This window comes from Artemia sp. Qi Xiang Cuo, chromosome 21 (genome assembly GCF_049724085.1).
Source record: "Artemia sp. Qi Xiang Cuo chromosome 21, ASM4972408v1, whole genome shotgun sequence".
NCBI lineage: Eukaryota > Metazoa > Arthropoda > Branchiopoda > Anostraca > Artemiidae > Artemia > Artemia sp. Qi Xiang Cuo.
Genome location: NC_142814.1, coordinates 37,703,157 through 37,726,999, shown reverse-complemented (window position 1 = coordinate 37,726,999; position 23,843 = coordinate 37,703,157). Strand labels below are relative to the sequence as shown.

The 23,843-nt window shown below is 36.1% G+C and overlaps 1 protein-coding gene across 4 annotated transcripts in view; it reads left to right on the top strand.

Annotated features, from left to right (window-relative positions):
- The window catches only part of brp (ELKS/RAB6-interacting/CAST family member bruchpilot), a 381,921-nt gene that overhangs the window by 182,060 nt on the left and 176,018 nt on the right, over positions 1–23,843 (top strand). For 2 of the 4 annotated variants that reach the window (XR_016143547.1, XM_089107018.1), the window contains exons 5-6: positions 7,959–8,126; positions 12,274–13,251. Coding sequence is in view for 3 of the 4 variants with exons in the window: in XM_089107018.1 (XP_088963144.1) it covers positions 7,959–8,126; positions 12,274–13,251 (1,146 nt within the window). In the remaining variant the exon portion in view is untranslated. Of the gene's footprint in view, positions 1–7,958; positions 8,127–12,248; positions 13,252–23,843 lie in introns of those variants that run through there. The other 2 variants (XM_089107020.1, XM_089107019.1) reach the window with 2 other exon arrangements.

Here is a 23,843-nt window from a genome sequence, read left to right as displayed (position 1 = left end):
CGAATAAAAATCCCGGACACTCCCCTGTATTAGGTTCTGTTATCAGATTCCTGAATTATTTTGTATGTCAATTCTAAAGGAATTTATTGTTTTCTAAGATGGCCTCAACTATTATTTTAGAGGATAAATTGGAAACAGTCGAAAAATTGGACGTTAGGCCTATATTAAAAAGTATATAGTGGGAAACTAATGCCTTTTGTATCAACCATCAAAGTTGATGAAAAAGATAGGAGGCAGCCGCTGGAACAGGAAAATAAATACGATTCTTAGTATTAAAATCACAATTTTGATTCAGAGAAAAATTTCAGACATACAATTGGGAAACTATATTATAATAGACTTCTGTTTAATAGTGTGCTTTAATTCCGTCATTTAGTTCTGTCGCCAATCGTCATATTTCCTTGAGCCAACACAGTGGAGCTTATGTCAAAAAGAGACGCCAAATGACACGTTTTTTGCCTATTGTTATGTTTAACTGTCGTCGTTTGTTGAATATCGCTCCAGTAAATAGAATACAAAATCTGATAGGTCATTTCTAACGAAACTAATTACAAAACCTTTTTCCACAAAACAAGTTTTTCCAACAAAAAGTAAAGAGCTCCATTAAACAAAAATGAACAAAAATAGAATCAAATAGTCTACCAAGCATACAACTACCACAAATCAGTATCAATAAATAAATAAAACCCAAAACAAACAGAAATTTTAAATAAACAACAGAGTCAAACTCAAAACGAGCAGAGATTAATATGAGCAGGGTTCTAAACCTCTATGATTTCTAAAAGCCAGAATATAATTTGCTCTTTATTGAAAAAAATTCAAATGAATGAAAAAATTTAAAAAGATTTTTTCAGTAAAGTACAAATTATATTCTGGCTTTTAGAAAGCATAGGGGTTTAGAATTCTACTCATATTGGGAAACTATATTATAATATACTTCCGTTTAAAAGTATGCTTTAATTCCGTCATTTAGTTATTTAACATCAATCGTCATATTTTCTTGAGTCAACACACTGGAGCATATGTCAAAAAGAGACACCAAATGACACGTTTTTTGCCTAGTTGAATATCGCTCCAGTAAATAGAATACAAAATCCGATAGGTCATTTCTAACGAAATTTTAGTCAAGTACTACGCCTTTTGAGTCAATATATTTTCAGCGATCGTCCATTCTTTAACACATGGTTTGCATCTCAAAACTATAAGTGTGCCGCACTGTTCCGCCACGCTTGGCACAGTTTCGTCCACGATTGGCACAGTTTCGTCCACGATTGGCACAGTTTCGTCCACGATTGGCACACATCCGTAACGCTTGATACGAGCCACATGGTGTACGTGATTCATGAAGGCGGGCACTCCTCGTATCTTTTACCAACAAATTTTTTCCGTTGTCAAAATATTACTTCAGTTGTCGCTGGAACACCCTTTCAATAATCTAGATTACCTATAGAGCACCAATTTTCACAATCACAATTGGAAGTTTCCAATCCAGATGTTCATCCTCTGTTCTCTGGCAACAAGTTTTCAACTCATAAATTAGCTCACCGATCCCAATGTCGGTATTACAGTTTTATTTGAATTAGCGCAATTCATTACTGTTTTAATTCGCTGTGAATTAAGCGGAACTGGAAACCAATGAAAGAGAATTTGGGACGAAAGAAAGGTATCTAACACAGTTAAGAAAAGATCTAGATTTACTATGGAAAGAGAAAACCATAAAACAGCGGGTAAGATTTATTACCCCCTCCCACCAGAAAAATTTCTGAAGATTCCCTTACTGAAGTATTTAATCGCGAGTCAGTTTAGTATGAGAAGAGGCATTAGTCATCTAAATTTGTTATATCTTCATTTTTTCAAATTTCTTATTACCTTTAAATAATTTGTCAGTTTTTCAATTCCCTTAATTTTTATTCTTAAAATTATTACCCTGGAAATTTCCCCAATTACAGACACACAAAAAAAGCATTTTTATGTTTTCAGTTTCTCTGGCAATCGCGCTGCCTAAATAAAGAACGATGTTGGCACAATGTATTGTTTATTTTTTGTTTTTTTTCATACCAGGGCACTTCGTATCGAAAGAGTTGTCGTAGGAACTTCGAAAAGGGCTCATTCAATTGGAAATTGGAGGGGCTAGTGCTCTTTTTGATAGTCGAAAGTGATTAGAGGGCAAATAGCCCTCCTCCCCCCACGCCCATCATTCCCCCAAAAACATCAAACCAAAATTTAGAGATAGTCATTTTGTTCATCGTAGTTGATATCAAGATAGAAAATATATTTTTGAGGAGGGCACGCTCCCAAAACCTTCAGGGCACGGGCTTTAAGTTATCCCCTGGGGGCATATAAGAACGATGTTGGCATAATGTATTATTTATTTTTTTTTTTTCCTTTAGAGCAGGGCACTTCGTATCGAAGAAGTTGTCGTAGAAACTTCTAAAAGGACTCATTCAATTGGAAATTGGAGTTGGGCCCTTTTCAATAGTCGAAAGTGATTGGAAGGCAACTAACACCCCTTCCACGCCCACCATTACCCGAAACACATCCAATCAAAATTCTGAGATAGCGATTTTGTTCAGCGTAGTTGAATTCCAGATAGAAATTATGTTTTTGAGAAGGGTTGTAAGTTATGCCCTGGGGGCATATAAGGTTTTTATAGAAAGTATTGTCGTAGAAACTTAAAAAAGACTCATTCGATTGGAAATTCAAAGGGCTAGTGCCCTTTTTAACAGTCGAAAGTGATTGGAGGGCAACTAACCCCCCTTTCACGCCCACCTTTTCCCCAAACACATCCAATCAAAATTTTGAGATTTTATTCAACGTAGTAGTAAGTTCTGGAAATTAGGTCTTTGAGGATGACAACCCACCACAGCCCTCAGGGCAAGGGCTGTAAGTAATGCCCTGGGGACATATAAGGTTTTTATAGAATGCGTTGTTGTAAAGACTTCAAACAGGGCTCATTCGATTGGAAATTGAAATGACTAGTGCCCTTTTTAATAGTTGAAAGTAATTGGAAGGCAACTAACACCCCTTCCATGCCCACCATTTCCCCAAACACATCCAATCAACATTTTGAGATATCCATTTTTTTCACGAAGTTTAAAGTTCCGGAAATTATACCTTTGAGCAGGACACTCCCCCCACAATCTTCAGGGCAGGGGTTATAATTTAGGCCCTGGGGGCTTATAAGGTTTTTTATTGAAATCTTTGTCGTAGAAACTTGAAAAAGGGCTCATTCGAATGGAAATTCAAAGGGCTAGTGCCCTTTTTAATAGTCGAAAGTGAGTGGAGAGTAATTATACCCCCTCTCACGCACATCATTTCCCCAAAAATATTCAATCAAATTTTAGAGATAGCCATTTTGTTTACCGTAGTTGAAAGTTCTGGAAATTATGCATTTAAAAATGACAAACCCCCCAGAGCCCCCAGGGCAAAGGTTGTAAGTTATGCCCTGGGGGCACATAAGGTTTTTATAGATAGAGTAGTCGTAAAACCTCAAAAGGGGTTCATTCAATTGAAAATTGAGAGGGCTAGTGCCCTTTTTAAAAGTCGAAAGTGATTGAAGGGTAACTAGCCCCCCTCTCACGCCCACCATTCCTCCAGACACATCCAATCAAAACTTTCAGATAGCCATTTGTTCAACGTAGTAGAAAGTTCTGGAAACTAGGTCTTTGAGAATAACAACCCCCCCCAGCCCTCAGGACAAGGGTTGTAAGTTATGCCCAGGGGGCATATAAGGTTCTTATTGAAAGTGTCGTCGCAGAAACTTCAAAAGGGTTCATTTGATTGGAAATTGAAAAGGCTAGTGCCGTTTTTAATAGTTGAAAGTGATTGGAGAGTGACTAACGCCCCGCTCACGCCCACCATTTCCCCAAATACATCCAATCATAATTTTCAGATAGCCATTTTGTTTAACGTAGTTGAAAGTTCTGGAAATTAGGTCTTAGATAATGACCACCACCCTAACAGCCCTTAAGTTAAGGGTTGTAATTTATTCCCTGGGGGCATATCAAATGTTAATGGAAAGTGTTTTTATTGCAAAAAGGGCTTATTCGATTGGAAATCAAAAGGCCTAGTGCCCTTTTTAATGGTCGAAAGTGATTGGAAGGCTTGACATTTTCATAGGCAGCGCAATCGCGCTGCCTAAGTAAAGAACAATGTTGGCACAATGTATTATTTATTTATTTTGTTTTGTTTTTTTCCATACCAGGGCACTTCTTATCGAAGGAGTTGTAGTAGAAACTTGAAAAGGGTCATTCGATTGGAAATTGGAATGTCTAGTGGTCTTTTAATAGTCGAAAGTGATTGGAAGACAGCTAACACCCCTTCTACACCCACCATTTCCCCAAACACATGCAATCAAAATTTTGAGATAGCTATTTTGTTCAGCGTAGTTGATTTTCAGATAGAAATTATGTTTTAGAGGAGGACACTTCCCCACAACCCTCAGGGCAAGGGTTGTAAGTTTTGCCCTGGGGGCATATAAAATTTCATAGGCAGCGCAATAGCGCTGCCTAAGTAAAGAATGATGTGGGCACAAAGTATTATCTTTTTTTTTTCGTGGTCTTAGACCAGGGCACTTCGTATCGAAGAAGTTGTCGTAGAAACTTCAAAAAAGGCTCATTCAATTGGAAATTGGAGTGGCTAGTGCCCTTTTTAATAGTCGAAAGTGATTGGAGGGCAACTAGCCTCTCCTCCCCCCACACGCCCATCATTCCCCAAAACACATCCAATCAAAATTTTGAAATAACCATTTTGTTCAGCGTAGTTGATTTCCAGAAGGAAAATATGTTTTTGGGGAGGAAACTCCCCCACAACCCTAAGAGCAAGGGTTTTAAGTTATGTCCTGGGGGCATATAAGAACGATGTTGATACACTGTATTATTTATCTTTTTTTTTCCTTTAGAGCAGGCCACTTCGTATCGAAGAAGTTGTCTTAGAAACTTCGAAAAGGGCTCATTCAATTGGAAATTGGAGTGGCTTGTGCCCTTTTTAACAGTCGAAAGTGATTGGAAGGCAAATAACACCCCTTCCAAGCCCACCATTTCCCGAAACACATCCAATCAAAATTTTGAGATAGGCATTTTTTTCAGCGTAGTGGATTTCCTGATAGAAATTAAGGTTTTGAGAAGGACACTTCCCTACAGCCTTCAGGGCGAGGGTTTTAAGTTATGCCCTGGGGGTATATAAGGCTTTTATAGAAGGCGTTGTCGATCGAACTTCAAAAGTGGCTCATTCGATTAGAGATTCAAAGAGCTACAGCCATTTTTAATAGACACAAGTGATTGGAGGGCAACTAGCCCCCCCACGCCCATTACTGAATTTGCACTTTACTGAAAAAAATATAAATGTTTTTACTTTTATAACTTTAATAAATCAAATAATTTAAACATTTTGATTACTAAATATCAGTATATGTATATTAAACTGACATTGCACATACATTTATATTTTTTCAGTAAAGCGCAAATTTTGTTCTGGCCTTAGGAAGGCATAGGGGTTTTGCACCCAACTTGTGTTAATTTCTGCTCGTTTCGAGTTTGACTCGGTTATTTATTGTAATTCCTGTTTGTTTTTGGTTTCATTTATTTATCGATGCTGATTTGTGGTAGTTTCACGCTTGGTAGATTATTTGATTTTATTTTTGCTCATTTTTAGTTTAATGGATTTCTTTGTTTTTCTTTAAAAAGCTCATTTTGTGGAAAAAGTTTTTTTAATTAATTTATACAAAGGGATAGCATATAAATTGATTTTTTTAATTAGTGTATAGTTTTTGTTTGTGTAGCGCTTGAGTCAATTTTGTTTAAATTAGAATTGAATTTTTGATTTTGTATTGCCTTGGCCACAGGGCTTTTAGAGCATAAATTTATTATTAATCATATTAATATAGAATAGCAATTAGTGAATTATTTTTTTTTTTATTCAAAATGTGGTAAATCTAATACACAAAAAGGAGAGACATAATAATACGTAGTAGTAGTAAAATGACTCATTATAAATTATAATAAAACAATTAATCAGCAGCACACCAAAACATAAGCTTCTACTACTACTACTACTAACAACTCACCGCAGCACCGAGCCGCCTGAGGACAACGCAGCTAAGCACGCTCCTCCTCCACCCCAATCTATCCAAAACCTCCCTTTTTACACCCGCCCACGAAGTTCCCATTTCCTTTAAATCTTTCTTTATGACGTCCTCCCACCCCAGACGGGGACGACCTGCTTTCCGTTTAGCCCTAGATGGTTGGCCGAAAAGAACAATCTTCGGCAATCTGTCATCCTTCATCCGCACAACGTGCCCTAGCCACCTCAACTAGGGCTTTCATTATAGCCCTAGACAGCGGTATTGAACCATATTTTTCGTATAGCCTATTGTTTGAAATACGGTCAGTCAGCCGGGTACCCAGAACAATCCTTAAGCAATTTCTCTGGAAAACATCTAGCAAATCTTCATCCGCTTTTCGGAGCGTCCATGCTTCAGAGCCATATTTGACCACTGTCATCACTGTAGCTTCTAATATTCTAAACTTGGTTTGCAGACTTATCTTCCTATTCTTCCAGACTTTTTTTTAGCTGTGAAAAGACACCCTGAGCCTTGGATATTCTATATTTAAAATCTTCACTGCTCCCACCATCTTTACTAATAATACTACCAAGGTAAGTGAAGCTGCCCACCTGATCAATATTTTAATTACCCAACGTCACCTTTTCATCTTCACTTATTCCTAGCCTTAGTGACTTAGTCTTCCTAACATTAATTTTCAAACTAATTCTAGCACCCTGAACTCGCAAAACCTCCAAAACTTCATTCATTTTGCTCACACTTTCATCTAGGATGCTTAAATCATCAGCATAATTCAAAGTCCAGGAGACCTCTTCCTCCCCATTTGATTCTGTGGCCTCTCATTGACTTTTCTGTGCTTATTAAACAAAGTCCATCTAAAAATTCCATACAATGGGGGATAGAACACAACCCTGCTTAACTCCTGCATTAATGCAAAACCAGCAGCTTCCCTTATTACCTAGCATAACCGCAGCAGTGTTATTCTCGTATATAGCACTAGTCACTTTAATATATTCGTCTGGTATACCATACAAGGATAAAACCTTTATTAAAGCTCTTCTACCAACAGAATCGAACCCTTGCTCATAATCTATAAAACTGAGGACCAAAGGTGTTTGAAAACTCAGGCACTTCTCAACTATTAGCCTAAGATTGAAAAGTTGGTCAACACATAGGCTACTCTACCTTTTCTAAAACCGCACTGCTCTTCTCTTAAAACTTTGTCTACGGCATCTCTCAGTCTAAAAAGTATCATATTACTAAATAATTTACTACCTACAGAGACCAGACTAATGCCTCGATAATTACCACACTCACTTTTATCACATTTCTTATAAAGTGGCTTAATTAAGGTTTTCCTAAAGTCGTTAGGTACTTCCCCTTTTTCAAAAATCATATTCATAATTTACAGTAACTTATTTCTAACCTCAGAGCCACCATATTTAAGAAACTCATTTACCACCCACCCTATCAGCACCTGGAGCCTTATTATTCTTTAATACTTTTAGTACTGTTGATAATTCCTCCTCACAAAACAAATCTTCCTTCACATCCAAGGTATCACAAACTTTTTCATTTTCCTCTATATTTCATTTTCCTCAAAACATAAACATTTATTTAAATTGATATGCTGAGAAAAATTATTACGACAAGAAATAAAAGAAATCATAATAAGCAGAATTGAATAAATACAACAAATTAATTTTTTTTTTCTTCAAATAAGTGGATGAATTCGGAAGTGGATACATTTACCCCTCCGTACAAAAAACCTGGATATGCCCCTGCCCGATATGTATATATTGTTGCTTAACTTTTTTTTCGAAAGAGGAAGATAAAAGAAACTAAGGAGGCTCTAACTCCTGCAATGCTTACTAGTCCTTATGTAGATTTATTCTAGGTTGAAGAGTTGCGACAAAGACTAGAGGAGAAAAATCGGCTAATAGAGAAGAAAACGCAAGTCGCATTGCAGTCAACGCAAGAACGTAACCGATTCAGCAACGAACTTAATGAGTTGAGAGACCACATGGAAATTAAAGATAGAAAAATAAATGTCCTCCAAAGAAAGGTACCATTTATAAAGGGTGATTTTATGGTTTTGTTGTTCCAGTAACAACTGAAAAAGCAACATTTTTTATTGTTAAAACTAATATTTTTTAATCTGACATTTTTTATTCATTTTTATCTCTGAGTTCATTAACCAAGTTAAAAAACAACTCAATATTATGCGTTCTCAAATTTAAGTGTTACTGACTAAATTTAGGTGGTTGATTTTAGTGAAAATACGAAAAATATAGATTTTTCAAAACTTAGGGGGATGTTTTAAGCTTAACCGATTTTTGAATGAAGAGGCAAATTTTGTTTTATTTTTACGGTATTTTAGACGAAGATACAGAAAATATTTTTCTTTTTTAATATCTAGATGGTGCTTCTAGCTGTCCCTTTAAAGCTCCGTTTGAAGTTCCTCTGAAAATAAAGGGCAAGAAAAAAAAAACAAAACGGGTGGACTTTTACCGGGTAAATTTAAAGACTAATTGAACCCGTTCCCAGTTTTGATTCGCGCTGGATGGTTAGAAAATCAAAAGAAATTGCGACGATAAGATTTTTGACGCCTATAAATCAATCAAATTGAATATGGAAACTTATTTTTAAAAAAATTTTCACCTTTACTTTTAATATTTTAACTATAGTTTATTGAAAATATTTTCTATTGAATATTTGAGATTTAGATGTAGTTTTATCAAGACACCAAAAAATTAATGAAATATTAAGATTTTTTACGTCTATATATTAATTAAATTGAATATCAAAGCTTACTAAAAGTTATTATTTCTTTTCACCTTTAAGTTTGATGTTTGAACTATAATTTATTGAGAATATTCGGTATAGAATATTTAAAATTTAGACACAGTTTTTTCTAGACTCCAAAAAAATTAATAGAGCTTGGATAAGTTCAATTAGTACGCAAGGATTTTGCGTACTAATTGAACTTACTTCAAGTTTTTGAATTGTATTTGACTTTCATATGACAAAAAATTGCAAACATTTAAAAAGACGTGTCATATCACCAGTGTCTTGAAGTTTAATCTTCAGAATAATTGGTTAGCTCCCTAAAGCAAGAAGTATTAATGAATTAAGAGAGAAGCGATTTCTACCTATCTTTTTTACTTTCAATAGAGAAGTCTCCCATTAAAGAAGTTACAAAACTTTTAAAACACGTGTTGTATCGCAAATTTGCTGTATTTTAATCTTGTGTCTAATTGGCTGACCCACAAGCTTTTAATGAAATAAAAGAAAGGGCATGATATTTTAATAGAATATAGGGCACTGGGAGGGGCCGTCATTTAATTTTTGTAACGCTTGCGCACAAGGTCGTATCCAGGGGGTAGGGGATTTGAATACCCCCCTCCCTGAAATGTTTGTCCCACTCGTAAAAACGTAACAAAAATGGATATAAACAAATTTTTGACGTTTTTTAAAGTTTTTTGTACCCCCCCCCCATGAAAAAGAATCATGGGTACGGCCCTGCTTGCTCATTAAGGAGGGTCCATTCTTTAATTTTTGTAAGATTTCCTACTAGCGAAACTAAGATATTCTGTGGATAAAGCTGAGGGATACGTGGTATTGATTCCAAAATATAGATACTTTCCGGTATCGTATCGAATTAGATTGATTGTTTCAAAAAGTAGCGATGCTCTCGTTATACAGAGACTTTTACATTGCTAATTTGTGTGTTTCTACTGCATGAACAAGGTTTTATTATTATTTTCTTAATGTCAAAATTGACCATTGTTAAGGTTCCGATATCAGAAAAAACAAGACTGCAGTTCAGCAAACTTCATGTTTGTATATGCGTAAGTTTTTCGTGCAAATTTATAGCTTTGTGCCCTATAAGAGATATGTATTAAGTATCAAAGTATTTGATGCCAAGGTGTCTATCGTATCAGGTATCGATGACAGATATTTTTGGAGTTACACTCGGATTCATCTACGGAACAAGAGAAAGCTTAGAAAAAGGTTTCTTTCCCTTCAACATTTGTGAAATGCTAATTATTTCCGCCGTTCCAGCAATGTAAATTTCATTTCCATTAAGAATAAGGGAGTTAAACTGAATGATTTAGAATCTTTTGGAATTTTGCTTTTTTCCTGTGAGACTCTGAAAAGTGTTTGTATATAGTATCTAGATTTTAAAAAAAAAAAAAGTGTCTAACTTCAATTTAAAATTTTTAGCACAATTGTAAAAATTTCCGTCTGAATATTAGTTTTTAGATACCTTGAAAAAAGTATAAGTGACAGGGTGCCAATTCACAAAAATGTAGTTGGGGGGAGGGGTGTCAATATTATTTTAAAATGAAGATACAAAAAAGTATATTTCAGAATATATGGGGGAACTTTTTTATTTATTTTGTTTATACTTTTTTTTTCGTCTATATAGTAGCAGGTGCTTTAAATCTTTGGTCCGTCAACATTTCTGTGAACTGGCACTGGCCTGTGGATCATTTATCAAGCGGAAATTATCTAAACCATGTTTCTTTTTATTGTATGTCAAATATTATCTTTTTACGTGTTGGAAAAAGCAAGAAAATACAAATCAATCAAATTAAAAACATCTCCACGAAAAAGAAAGAAATAAAACAGCTCTACGGACTTCCTATAGATCTTTTGTTTTGTCAAAATTAAAAAAAAAACTGCCACCTAACGTCATTCTTCGGGACTAAATTTATATTTTAATAATGGCAAAAATATGAAATAACTAAAGTGAAAAAAAAAGATAGATGATCATATTCTCAATCAATCTATATTTCTTCTTAATCAAAATATTCTTTAATGCTAGGAATAAAACATTGTAAATCCAAGCACGGGCTTGATTTCTGTAGACTGGGACCAGTCCATGGACTTGTCTATCAAAGGAAAAGATTTGAAGTATACCTAGATTTTATTCTAAATTTTTTAGTGTATGCTACTGTGCTACGACCTTGCTATATGTATAAAAAAGAATTATAAAAAATGACTAGTTTCTTAAATTAATCAATTCACCTCCGTGATATATTATAAAAAAGAAGTGCAATATAAATTTAATTTATAAATAGCCTTTCTTCGTCATATTCAAGACTGGCCTTTTCCTAGTTGATCGGTGGAAACGGTATTTTCCTCCATATTAATTGCTAAGGGCATAGGATTTTTTTTTTTTACTTGTATGCCTTGCTAGCAGTCTTTTTGAGGAGCGAATTTAAGCCTATAAAGTAAACGCGATATCTTGAGGAGCGGTCCAAGAAGATTCTTTAAGGGTTCTTCGTGCGATACGGAGAGAGGTGGTGAGCTAGAGCGTAAGGGAAGCAAGAAGGAGAAACAGATCTAGAGTAAGAAAGAAAGGGAGCAAGGGAAAGGAGATAGAGAGAGAGAGTAGGATAAAGAGAGAGAGAGAGAAAATACAAGAGATGGAGAATGAAGTTAAGTCTACTGGGATCACAATATCTAGGGACATGACAGCAACTCAGTTAAAAAAAAAATAAGACCGTAAGTAGGTTGTGCAATTGGACCGCTCTGAAACAAAATTACTTACAAGATGTATATAGTAATATGTCTATATAAAATATTCATTTGAAAATAAGTAAAATAGATTTAAAATTTAGAGAGTGAGTAAAACTGAAAAGAAACGTTTTTAAACATATATAGAAAGCCAGAATGCAGAACTTGTTTGGTCGAATCTATCCTTGAAAGACTAAAAAGGGAAAAGTCCGATTTTAAACTAATTTTGAACTACCTTCTAAGTGGTATCAGTTCATGAAAATCCCGGGGGAGGGTGAAACATATTTTCCAAAATCTACGGATTGTGATTTTGTTTTGTTTTTCCAATGAAAATACCAGAAAAGGTGTTTTTCGAAATCTTGGGGGTTCTAGCGGGTAAATGCCCTATGTCCTTCAATTGGTGCCAATTTAGCATCTTAATGCTCAAAATGGAACTGGTAATGCAGAACTGAACTTGCTAAATTTATTCCAAAACTGTTCTAAAATTGACAATAAATGGCACGTAAGATAACTGGCTTATATATTGTGCGTTGTTTAATTTACCTGCTTAGTCGGCTGAGGTTTTTATCCACCTTACTATTCTGGCTGGTCAGCCCTCCGTGGGCTTGGTCATTTTCTAATTGATAATCCATCGTTCAATCTTTTCTTGTCTCTTTATAAGTGTCTTTCTGTTCACGCTGCCTCAGATAGAAAATTTGGAGGATTTACTTAAAGAAAAAGATAATCAGGTTGACATGGCTCGTGCCAGAATGACTGCTATGCAGGCACACCACTGCACTTCGGAGGGAGCTCTTTCCTCACTAGAGGAGGCTCTAAATGACAAAGAAAAACAGATTAATCAACTACGTGAGCAGCGAGATAGAGCGGAACATGAAAAAGTTGAAGAGAGAGAACTCCATGAGCGAGAACTTGCGGAGTATAAAATGAAAATGCATTCCTTTGAAAGTGAAGTAGAGAAGCTAGGTGTAAGGCTTGAACGATCTCAAGCTGAAAAGGAAAAGCTTGAAGCAAAACTAGAAAGCTCTCAATCAGAATTAGGGAAAGCAAAAGCAGAGCTTGAAAGAGTAACAGGTGATATTGGTAAGGGTTCAGCTGACTGGGAAAGTGCAAAACAGAGACTAAGTAGATTAGAAATGGACAATGAACGTCTTAAGGTAGAAAATGATAGACTTCATCAAGATCTAGAGCGTTCACAGACAACATTTGGGCGTAGTCAGTTAAATGTAACGCATGAAATTGAACGCCTACAAGAGCGCTTAGATAAATCCCAAGGTGAGCTAAGACGGACGCAGGCTGAACTGCGTCTTCATCAAGCTGACAATGAAAGGGCTCGAGGAGAGAACGAACAACTTCAAGAAAAAGTAGAAAAGTCACAAGGAGAGATATATCGATTAAAAGCAAAGCTCGAAAACGCTCAGTCTGAGGGTCAGAATTTACAAGATGAATACGAGCGTCTACAAGGCTCAATATCCAGATTGCATGCTGAACGTGATAAGGCAGTAAGTGACGTTTCTAAGGTTAGAGAAGACTTGGAACGGTCGCAAGCAACATTAGGAAAGCTACAGCTGACAGTTGATAAACTCCAGCAGCAACTGGACAAACTGCAAACTGAGAATGATAGATTTCAAGAACGGATTGAAAGATCAAGCTCAGATATGAGGAAGGTAAGAAAATTTTTCTAAAACTATTCTATTTAATATTGATACTCGTATAGTTATTACAATAACAATATGAATAATTTTTAACCAGGAATTAATGTGGTTTAGCGTTTTACTACTTTTGTGTTATCCAGAAACATATAATGCTCATATTAATATATGATGTGTGTACATGTAAACAAATTATGCGTGTACACACATCATAGATAGAAAATAACAAACAAGGAAAAGTCCTTTTCTATAAAATTGCACATCTTTTTCATTAATAGATAGATTTAAAGGGTAAAATAGGAAAGATAACTGTTTGCTAGGAATTTTATGAAATATATGTTTTTTTTTTACCTTATTACTTTATCAATAAACACGATTATAACACTTCACAATTTACAAATACTGCACTAATGACAAAACCTAAGTTTTTGCTGACGCACAATAAAATGGCTAGCCGTTTACACGAACAAAGAACAACTAAATAAACTAAAAAATGGGAAAAAAAACAAACCAAATTCCTTCACATTACCAAATCCAAATTAACTTCTACCTTCCTACCTCCCTACCCCAGGACCTCCCATCCGACCTTTCCTCCCTACTATCTCCATTAGGAATAATACATATTTCCCACGTTAAAAACAAATGGCTTATTTCTATGAGTGATCCTGTTTTAATGAAATTTCGAGTTTTTTTTTTATTTCACCATTCGAAACCTTTATTTTTAAACTGACTCTAATAAATGTTCACCAAATCTTAACAAACTTGTTACCAAAGTATATACGAACAGTACCGAAAAGTCCTCTCTTCATGACTTTGCCTCTTTGCGCACGCGCAGTTACAAATGTTTAGCACATTATATATGCTGCAATCTGACTGAATGCCTCCCAGTCAGCGCGCTATGATGTGTGTCTTTTTGAACAAACTTTTCGCTACCGTTCATATGTACCTATACTGTGCCTGTTACATTCAAGGCGTGCAGACGGAGATACCGTAAGTAAAATACTATTATTTTTTACGTTAAAAGGGCTAGAATGAATCTTATTTTCATTCTTCTCATAATTCTAATTACTGTTTATTTTCTGTTTCTTCTGTTATTGGTTTAGTTCGTTCTCTTTACACATTCATTTTGTGTGAACACTATTGCAACGCATAAGATAGACATAAGGGCCGTTCTTTTACTCATCTTTGTGCTAAGATTAAATAAAAAAAAGTTTTTTTAACTGAAAGTAAGGAGCGACATTAAAACTTAAAACGAACAGAAATTATTCCATATATGAAAGGGGCTGTCCCCTCCTCAACGCCTCACTCTTTACGCTAAAGTTTTTTATTGTTTAAAAAAATAGAGCTGTGAGAAAGTCATACTTGAGCGTAAAGAGCGTGGCGTTGAAGAGCGGACATTCTCTTTCATATACGAAATACTTTCTGTTCGATTTAAGTTTTAATGTCGCTCCTTACTTTCAGTTAAAAGAACTTGTTTTTTTTTATTTAATTTTTGAACGTTTTTGTACTAATGCTGGTTTTAATCTTGGCTCACTGTACATGAATAATTAAAACAAAATTTTCATATTAACTTACTTTTATTTGGTTAAATGGCTTTCTCGAAACTTGTTTCATTTTATTTACGAGCGTTTTTATTAGTAATAAATATACGTAACTTACGAATTAACTTACGTAACGAACTTCTATATTCATATATTTTTAATAAGTATATTAGGGGGTTCGCCCCCTAGTCAATACCTTACTCTTTAAGCGGAAGTTCGAATTTTGTTCCAATTCTTTAAAATGACCGCTTAATCACAAAGGCCGTTAATTAGAATAAATAGCTCTTATGAAAGTACTAAAAAATCTCTGGCTTAAAGAGTGAGGTATTGACTAGGGGGTGAACCCAATCATATATGTAATATTTTCTGTTCGTTGAAAGTTTTGTTGCTGCTGTTGCAGTTGAAAAACTTGTTTTTTTATATTTAATTTCTAATCTTTTTTTTAAATAATGCTGGGAAGTCCGGCGTTCCCTTCATAGCAATGTCCCTTCCCCCATGAAAACTTCCTTCATGGAAAGATCCTCCCACATAACCCACCCCCCCCCCACTACCAGGAGAAATCTCCCCTGAAAACGTCTGTACTGTATACTTCCCAATAACCAATACTATATATTAACATTGGGTAAAGTTCATAACTTTCACCCCTCCTCCCGGGAACGTCAGGGGGATTAAGTCATCCTAAAAGACATACTTAGAATATTTTCGAACATGCTGAAAAAAATGGCTATCTCAAAATTTTGATCAGGTGACTTTGGGAAAAAAATGAGCGTGGGAGGGGGGCCTAGTTGATCTCCAATTTTTTGGTGACTTATAAGGACACTAGAACTTTTAATTTCCGTTCGAATGAGCTCTCTCACGATATTCTAGGACCATTGGATCGATACGATCCCCCCTAGGGAAAAAAAAACAAATAAACACGCATCCGTGATCTTTCTTCTGGCAAAAAATGCAAAATTCCACATTTTTGTAGATAGGAGCTTGAAACCTCTACAGTAGGGTTCTCTGATACGCGGAATATGATGGTGGGAAATTTCATTAAGGTTCTATAACTTTTAGGGGGTCTTTCCCCCTTTTTTTCGAAAATCAGCCAAATTTTCTCAGGCAAGTAACTTTTGATGGGTAGCATTAGACTTGATGAAACTTATATATTTGAAATCAGCATTAAAATCCAATCCTTTTCATGTATCTATTTGTATCAAAATACCGTTTTCTAGAGTTTCGGTTACCATTGAGCTGGGTCCCAATAACCAATACTATTTGTTAACATTGGGTAAAGTTCATAACTTTCAGCCCTCCTTCTGGGGTCTTCGAGGGATTAAGTCATCCTAAAAGACATAATTATAATATTTTCGACCATACTGAACAAAATGGCTATGTCAAAATTTTGATCAGGTGACTTTGGGAAGAAAATGAGCGTGGGAGGGGGCCTAGTTGCCCTCCATTTTTTTAGTCACTTAAAAAGGGCACTAGAAATTTTAATTTTCGATCCAATGAGTCCTCCCACGATATTCTAGGACCACTGGGTCGATACGATCACCCCTGGGGAAAAGAAAAGTAAACACGCATCCGTGATCTTTCTTCTGGCAAAAAATGGAAAATTCCACATTTTTGTAGATAGGAGCTTGAAACCTGTACAGTAGGGTTCTCTGATATGCTGAATATAATGGGGTGATTTTCATTAAGTTTCTATCATTTTTAGGGTGTCTATTCCCCTTTTTTCGAAAATCAGTCAAATTTTTTGATGCGCGTAGATTTTGACAGGTAAAATTTAATTTGACGAAACCTATATGTTTGAAGTAAACATTGAAATAGGATTCTTTTGACGCATCTGTTGTTATCGAAATTCCATTGTTTAGAGTTTTGGTTAATATTGAGCCGGGTCGCTCCTTACTTACAGTTCGTTACCACGAACTGTTTGATCTTACATCTTTTGACAAAGAACGCTTAAAAGTGAAATCTTAACACTAAGATCTTACATCTTGTAGGGTTCTTTTGCAAACGTTTTTCATCATTCTGCTCTGATCAGCGGTCTAAGAACAATCATGAGTATATCAACAAAAGTTCTATCATCAATATTCTATATTAAACTAAAAAAACAAGTTTTTTTTTAACTGAAATTAAGGAGCGACATTAAAACTTAAAACGAACAGAAATTATTCCGTATATGAAAGGGGCTGTCGCCTTCTCAGCGCCTCGCTCTTTACGCTAAGGTTACTCTTTCTCACATTTGTATTTTTTAAAACAATAAAAAACTTTAGCGTAAAGAGCGAGGAGTTGAGGAGGGGACAGCCCCTTTCATATACTGAATAATTTTTGTTCGTTTTAAGTTTTAATGTCGCTCCTTACTTTCAGTTAAAAAAAACTTGTTTTTTTTATTTAATATGTAAGCAATGGGCAAAGTTCATAGCTTGCAACCCTTCCACCGGGAACTCTGGGGGATTAAGTCATCCTAAAAGATATATTTATTTGATTTTCGGCTATGCTGAACAAAATGGCTATCTCAAAATTTTAAATGGGTGACTTTGGAAAAAAATGAGCGCGGGAGGGAGCCAAGTTACCCTCCAATTATTTTGGTCACCTAAGAAGGGTACTAGAACTTTTAATTTCCGTTTAAATGAGCCCTCTTACGATATTCTAGGACTACTGGATCGATACGATCACCCCTGGGGAATTAAAAGAAAAACAACAACAACAAAAAAAAAACCAAATAAACACGCATCCGTGATCTTTCTTCTTACAAAAAATACAAAATTCCACATTTTTGCAGATAGGAGCATGAGACTTCTACAATAGGTTTCTCTGATACGCTGAATCCGATGTTGTGATTTTCATTAAAGTTCTATGACTTTTAGGGGGTGTTTACTCCTTATTTCGAAAATAAGTCAAATTTTCTCAGGCGCATAATTTTTAATGGGTAAGACTAAACTTGATGAAACTTATATATTTGAAATCAGCATAAAAATCTGATTCTTCTGATGTATCTATTGGTATCAAAGTTCCGTTTTTTGGGTTTCGGTTACCATTGAGCCGGGTCGCTCCTTACCACAGTTCATATAATTATCCAGTATGATCATTCTCTATCTCACCCATTATAAAAACCCGGACCGGGGTGCGAGTGCTCCGGAGAACGTTTTTGCAGATATAAACATAAGCGAAGTCAGATCTTTTCACGGGTAGACAAGTCAGACTGTGATCTAATCGGAAACAAGTGGAAACCCGCTATGACGAATAATGCACTTTGTTGGAAACAGTCGGAAACAGACTAACCCGCTTTCCCACTAATGCAGAAATAAGTGGGAGAAGCTTTTTGTTCACCCCAAGAACGAAGACCAGACATGATCTGTGATAAACTTACTGGATAATATATGAACTGTGCTCCTTACTTACAGTTCGTTACCACGAACTGTTTGATGGTAGAAAGATGGCGTCTTTCACATTTTTTGCTAACATCAGTGAGCTGTAAGATCTTAGAACAAAGATGAGTGAAAATTTCTACCTAAGGCACTATAGGCCCGTTCTTTTGCACTAAGATCTTACATCTAAGATCTCACATCTTTCTGCAAAGATTTCCGTTTTTTTAACTCATCTTTGTTCTAAGATCTTGAGAATCGATCTGCACTCATATGATGGATCCTTTGAGTCTAATAAAGGCCCTCGAACTCAGTGTGTGTCCCTGTGTGTAATCTTGTGGTGTTCTGAATTAAAATAACCATAGGGAAGGCTATTTTCTGGGATAGTGATGTGCCCAGTCTGAGCCCCTGTCACCACATCAAGTAATGCACCAAATCCTAATCCTCATCTTTGCAAAGCGGGTAAGAATACCTGTCTTATTTACAACTTCTTTCTTTTGTAAACCTTTTAAATTTTGATCTAATTATTATGCTGTTATGTTTGCTGTAATTTATTACAGTGTGTCCTATATTTTTTCACGGAAATAGACTAACAGAAAGTAAAATCTTAAAAATAAAAGTTTAAGTTTGATATTAAAATAAATAGAAGCTGTTCATTTCCCTTTCCCTGAAAACAGACTCCAGGGATCGACGAAAGCTTACTTCATCTAAATAGAAGATGGCACAGTCTCTCATGAGAAGAGTCAGAGATGGAAGAAGTATACTGCACGCTTTGCTCCCTTTTGCTTCCATTTTAACATTTAACATTTTCGAAATATTAGTAACCGTAGATATATTATCTGTTGGTACCAAGTACTTACTTACTTAATCCTCATGCCGGGGTGGTGTTGAGAGCGTCGTCAGCCTTCTCCACATGGGGCGGTCTGCAGCTAGGGCCTCTACATCGGACAGCAAATTTCTAGCTTAGTCCAGGGAAATCCCAAAACTGTCAGTTCATTGGAACTTTGGTCTTCCTCTTGACGCGTCCAGCCACTACTGGTTGGTTCAAAGCCAAAAGAATCCGAGTTGAAAGTGTCGGCAGGCAATCGCAAAAGATGGCTAAGCCAACAAATTGTCTGCTCGGCAACCAGGTGTGGCAAAGGTGACTAGGAAGTCATACTTCGTAGGCGGGTGTTGCTGACAAAGTCTGTCCATCGGATTCCCTCGATTGTCCGAAGCCACTTAGATTGAATAGTGTTGAGACGGCACTGGATAGCTGCAGTTGTAGGCGAAGTTTCAGCTCCGTGTAGCAAGATCGAATATACAGACCCTCCAAGGATCTTCATTTTGGTAGCTTTTTTGATTATTGGCTTCTTCCAAACATGGCTCAGTCTACCGAAGATGGCAAAGGCGTTGGCTGCGTGGGCAGACACTTCATGGTCGATACAGCCATCCAAGGATATGATAGAACCAAGATAAGTGAAAAGTTTAACCACTTCGATTCAGTTTCCAGCGACCAAATAATTAGAATTGTTGGCGTCAGACTTTGGCTGCACTACAATGACTTTCGTCTTCTTCCAGTTAATGAATAGTCCTTTCCTCGTAGCTTCACCCAGAAGCGTGTTTAGAGCCATGAGCAGCTGTGACTTGGTGTTGGTGACTATTACCATGTCATCAGCAAAGTCACAATCAGTGATAACTCTATCCCCATACTTGAGTCCAAAGCTTAACTAATGGGCTGTACAACTCATAACATAGTCAATAATTCAGTTTTATAGCTCAGGAGCAACTGAACAGCATTGTCTGACTCCTGTTCTTACTGTAAATAACGCGCAACGTCTACCATTCACTTGCACACAGCTCTCAGTCTCTTGATGCATGGCCCTGAGTAGGTGGGCATGTTTTGACGGGGGGCCAGTATTAAAAAAGATATACCATAGAGAATCTCGATCAACTGAGTCAGGTGCTGCCTTGAAATCGACATACGCAATGAAAGCCTGCTGGTGGAACTCGTTCGCGTTCTCGTTGATTTTTCTCATTGAGAATATCTGCTCTGTCGTTGATTGGCCAGGCATAAAACCAGCCTTCTCTACTCTCCACTTTCTTCAGAGGTGTGCAAAACATAACGGCAATACAACTATAGCAAAGAGCTTGCCTGTTACCAAGAGGAGCTTTAGCCCTCTATAGTTCTTGCACTCCGTCCTGGAACCTTTTCTCTTCAACAGTGGTAGGATCACTCCTGTACGTCGCTCTTTCGGGATGATCTCCGAGTCGCGTATTGAATTAAAAAGCTTCTGGAGCCATAACAGGACAGTGCCACCGCCGTTTTTAAGAAGATCCGCGGAGATTCCACAGAGGCCAGGAGCTTTGTGGTTATTCAATTTCTTCACTGCATTTTGAATTTCTTCCACTGAGAAAGGCTTAATGTCAACATTAACCATGTTATTATAGATCACAGGTTAGGGGATTGCAGGAGTCGCTACAGATAGAGAGAGAGGGAACGCATTAAGCAGAGACAAAAAGTGTTCATTCCACCTTAAGAGTTTGGATACTATGTCTTCAAGGCGCACTCCATATTTTGTACGTTTTCTATTGGTCGAAAGTAGAAAACGTACTATCTGACCACGGACCAAGGCATCAAATAAAACTTTTTTTTTGTCTCCCTTGTCCTTCTTAGCCCAATTTATTCCTGAAATCGCAGTTTTCTAAGAGCATTCTTTTTTTCTTTCGAAACTATGAATTTTTTAGGGTAGTCCATATTTTTGTTAGTGTTTCCACGTCGAAAAGTGAAAAGGAATAAGCAAAACAAATTAAATCAACTTTGGCAACGCTTTTCGTGTGTAAAAATGTAGACATTAGCAATTTGTGCATTTCTCAAGGCGACTACACCTTCAAAGAAAGCTACAACTCCTTAGGCTAATTGGCCCCATATGTTTTTAGCCTACTGTTTGCTGATTTTTCACACACGTTTTTTTTTTTTTTTTTTTTTTTTTTTTTTTTTTTTTAATTTGGCGCCCACTACTCTTAATAGCTGCCTAATGTAGATAGAGGGCTTTTTTTTTATTAAGAACCGAATTCCAAATTTTGCCTAATGTTTAAAATATATATTTAATTGTTTATATTTCCACTTAACCACGTATAAAAATTATTCCTAAAGACAACTACACCTCAAAAAGAAAGCTGTATTTTCTTAACCTGTTCGGTCTCATAAGTTTTAATCTTAATATTGCTTGTTTGTCACCATGCTTACTTTTTTTTCTAATTTGACGCCCGATAAAAGCAAAAACGCCTTAACTACATAACCTCATATAGAGGTAGCTCTTATTAGAAATTGAAGCCCTGATTTTTCCTGATGTTCAAAGAAGTGTTTCTTTGAGTGTTCTTGTTAATAATTCGGAAAATCAGATTGGATCTTGACCCTTGGTAAGGTTTATTAATTTACTTTCTGCAAAATAAACCCACTTTATCAGGTGAATTCATCAAACAATTCGCGGTAATGAACTGTAAGTAAGGAGCGACCCGGCTCAATAGTGACCAAAACTCTAAAAAACTCTAAAAACTACATCAAAAGAATCGGGCTTTTATGCTTATTTTTAGTACTGGACTTTTATGCTTTTGAGTTTTATCAAATTTAGTCTTACCCATCAAAAGTTACGAGCCTGAGAAAGTTTGCCTTATTCTCGAAAAAAGGGGGAACACCACCTAAAAGTCATAGAATCTTAATGAAAATCAGACCACCAGTTCAGCGTATCAGAGAACCCTACTGTAGAGGTTTCGATCTCCTATCCGCAAAAATGTTGAATTTTGTATTTTTTTTTTGTCAGAAAAAGATCACGGATGCGTGTTTATTTGTTTTTTTTTGCTTTTGTTTTTTTTCCCCAGGGGTGATCGCATCGACCCAGTGGTCCTAGAATATCGTGAGTGGGCTCATTCGAACGGGAAATTAAAAGTTCTAGTTGCCTTTTTAAGTGACTAGAGAAATTGGAGGGCAACTATGCGCCGTCCCACGCTCATATTTTCCCAAAGTCACCCAATAAAAATTATGAGATAGCCTTTTGTTCAGCATAGTCGAAAAATCTAATAACTATGCATTTGAGGATGACTCAATCCCCTGAAGTCCCTGGGGAAGGATTAAAAGTTTGTGAACATTGTTTACGTATAGTATTGGTTATTGGTAAGTATACAGACGTTTTCAGGGGGATTTTTCTGGTGGGGGAAGTCGGGGGGGGGGGAGAAGATTACGTGGGAGGATCTTTCAGTGGAGGAATTTTTCATGGGGGAAGAAAATTTTCCATGAAGGGGGCACTGGATTCCCTAGCGCTTTTTAAAAAAGAAAAGATAAGAAATTAAATTTAAAAAAAACAAGTTTTTTTTAACTGAAAGTAAGGATCGACATTAAAGCTTAAAACGAACAGAAATTATTCCTTATATGAAAGGGACTGTCCCCTCCTCACGTACGCTCTTTACGCTAAAGTTTGACTCTGTATCACAACTCTACTATAAAAAAACTTTAGCGTAAAGAGCGAGGTGTTGAGGAGGGGACAGCCCTTTTCATATACGGAACAATTTCTGTTCGTCTTCAGTTTTAATGTCGCTCCTTGCTTTCAGTTAAAAAACTTCTTTTTTATTTAATCATAAAAGGAATTTTGTAAACTTGACAACTTTCTCCGTGTTTTTAAATAAAGTAGATTTTAATGTAGGCCTAATAAAGACAACAAAAATACAATCTGATGGTTTTAACTGATTAAGTTGGTCCCTTTTTGGATTCTTCTTTTAATCCAATTCTGTTTCGCTATCTTTCTTTTAGATTTGGGTGTCATTAAATCTTGGCAATTAGGCTTTAACGTAAAATTCAGCTATCAATACGTAGTTTACGTGCATGGATATCGTCAGGAATGTATTGAGGATTTTATTTTTTATTGGGGGAGGGGGGTAATAAATAAAAAAATATATAATTTAAAGTGCCTAGAAATTAGGAAAGCTTAGGATTTTGGGGACCTGGGTACTAAGGCCCCCTCCCCTCTGAGGACGTCCCTGGATCTTATTTAAATAAAAAAACAAGTTTTTTTTAACTGAAAGTAAGAAGCGAAATTAAAACTTAAAACGAACAGAAATTATTCCGTACATGAAAGGGGCTTTCCCCTCCTCAACGCCTCGCTCTTTACGCTAAAGTATGACTCTGTCTCACAACTTTATTTTTTAAAACAATAAAACACTTTAGCGTAAAAAACGAGGCGTTGAGGAGGGGACAGCCCCATTCGTATACGAAATAATTTATTTTCTTTTTAAGTTTTAATGTCGCTTCTTACTTTCAGTTAAAAAAAACAGTTTTTATTTAATTTCTGAACGTTTTTGAGTTAATGCAGCTTTGATTTTGGCTCACCGTACATGAAAAATTAAAACGAAATTTACATATTAATTTTACTTTCTTCTTGGCTAAATGGCTTTCTCGAAATTTTGTTCTGACGTAACTTCCTTAACGAACTTCTATATTCGTATGTTTTCATTAGGGGGGGTTTGCCCCCTAGTCAATACCTCGCTCTTCACGCTAAAGTTAGATTTTTTTGAATAATAAATTCCTGAATCACAAAGGCCGGTTAATTAGAATAGAAAGCTCTTTTGAAAGCACTAAAAAAAAACTTTAGCGTAAAGAGCGAGGTATTGACTAGGGGGTGAATTCCCTCATATACGCAATAATTTCGGTTTGTTTCAAGTTTTAATGCTGCTCCTTACTTTC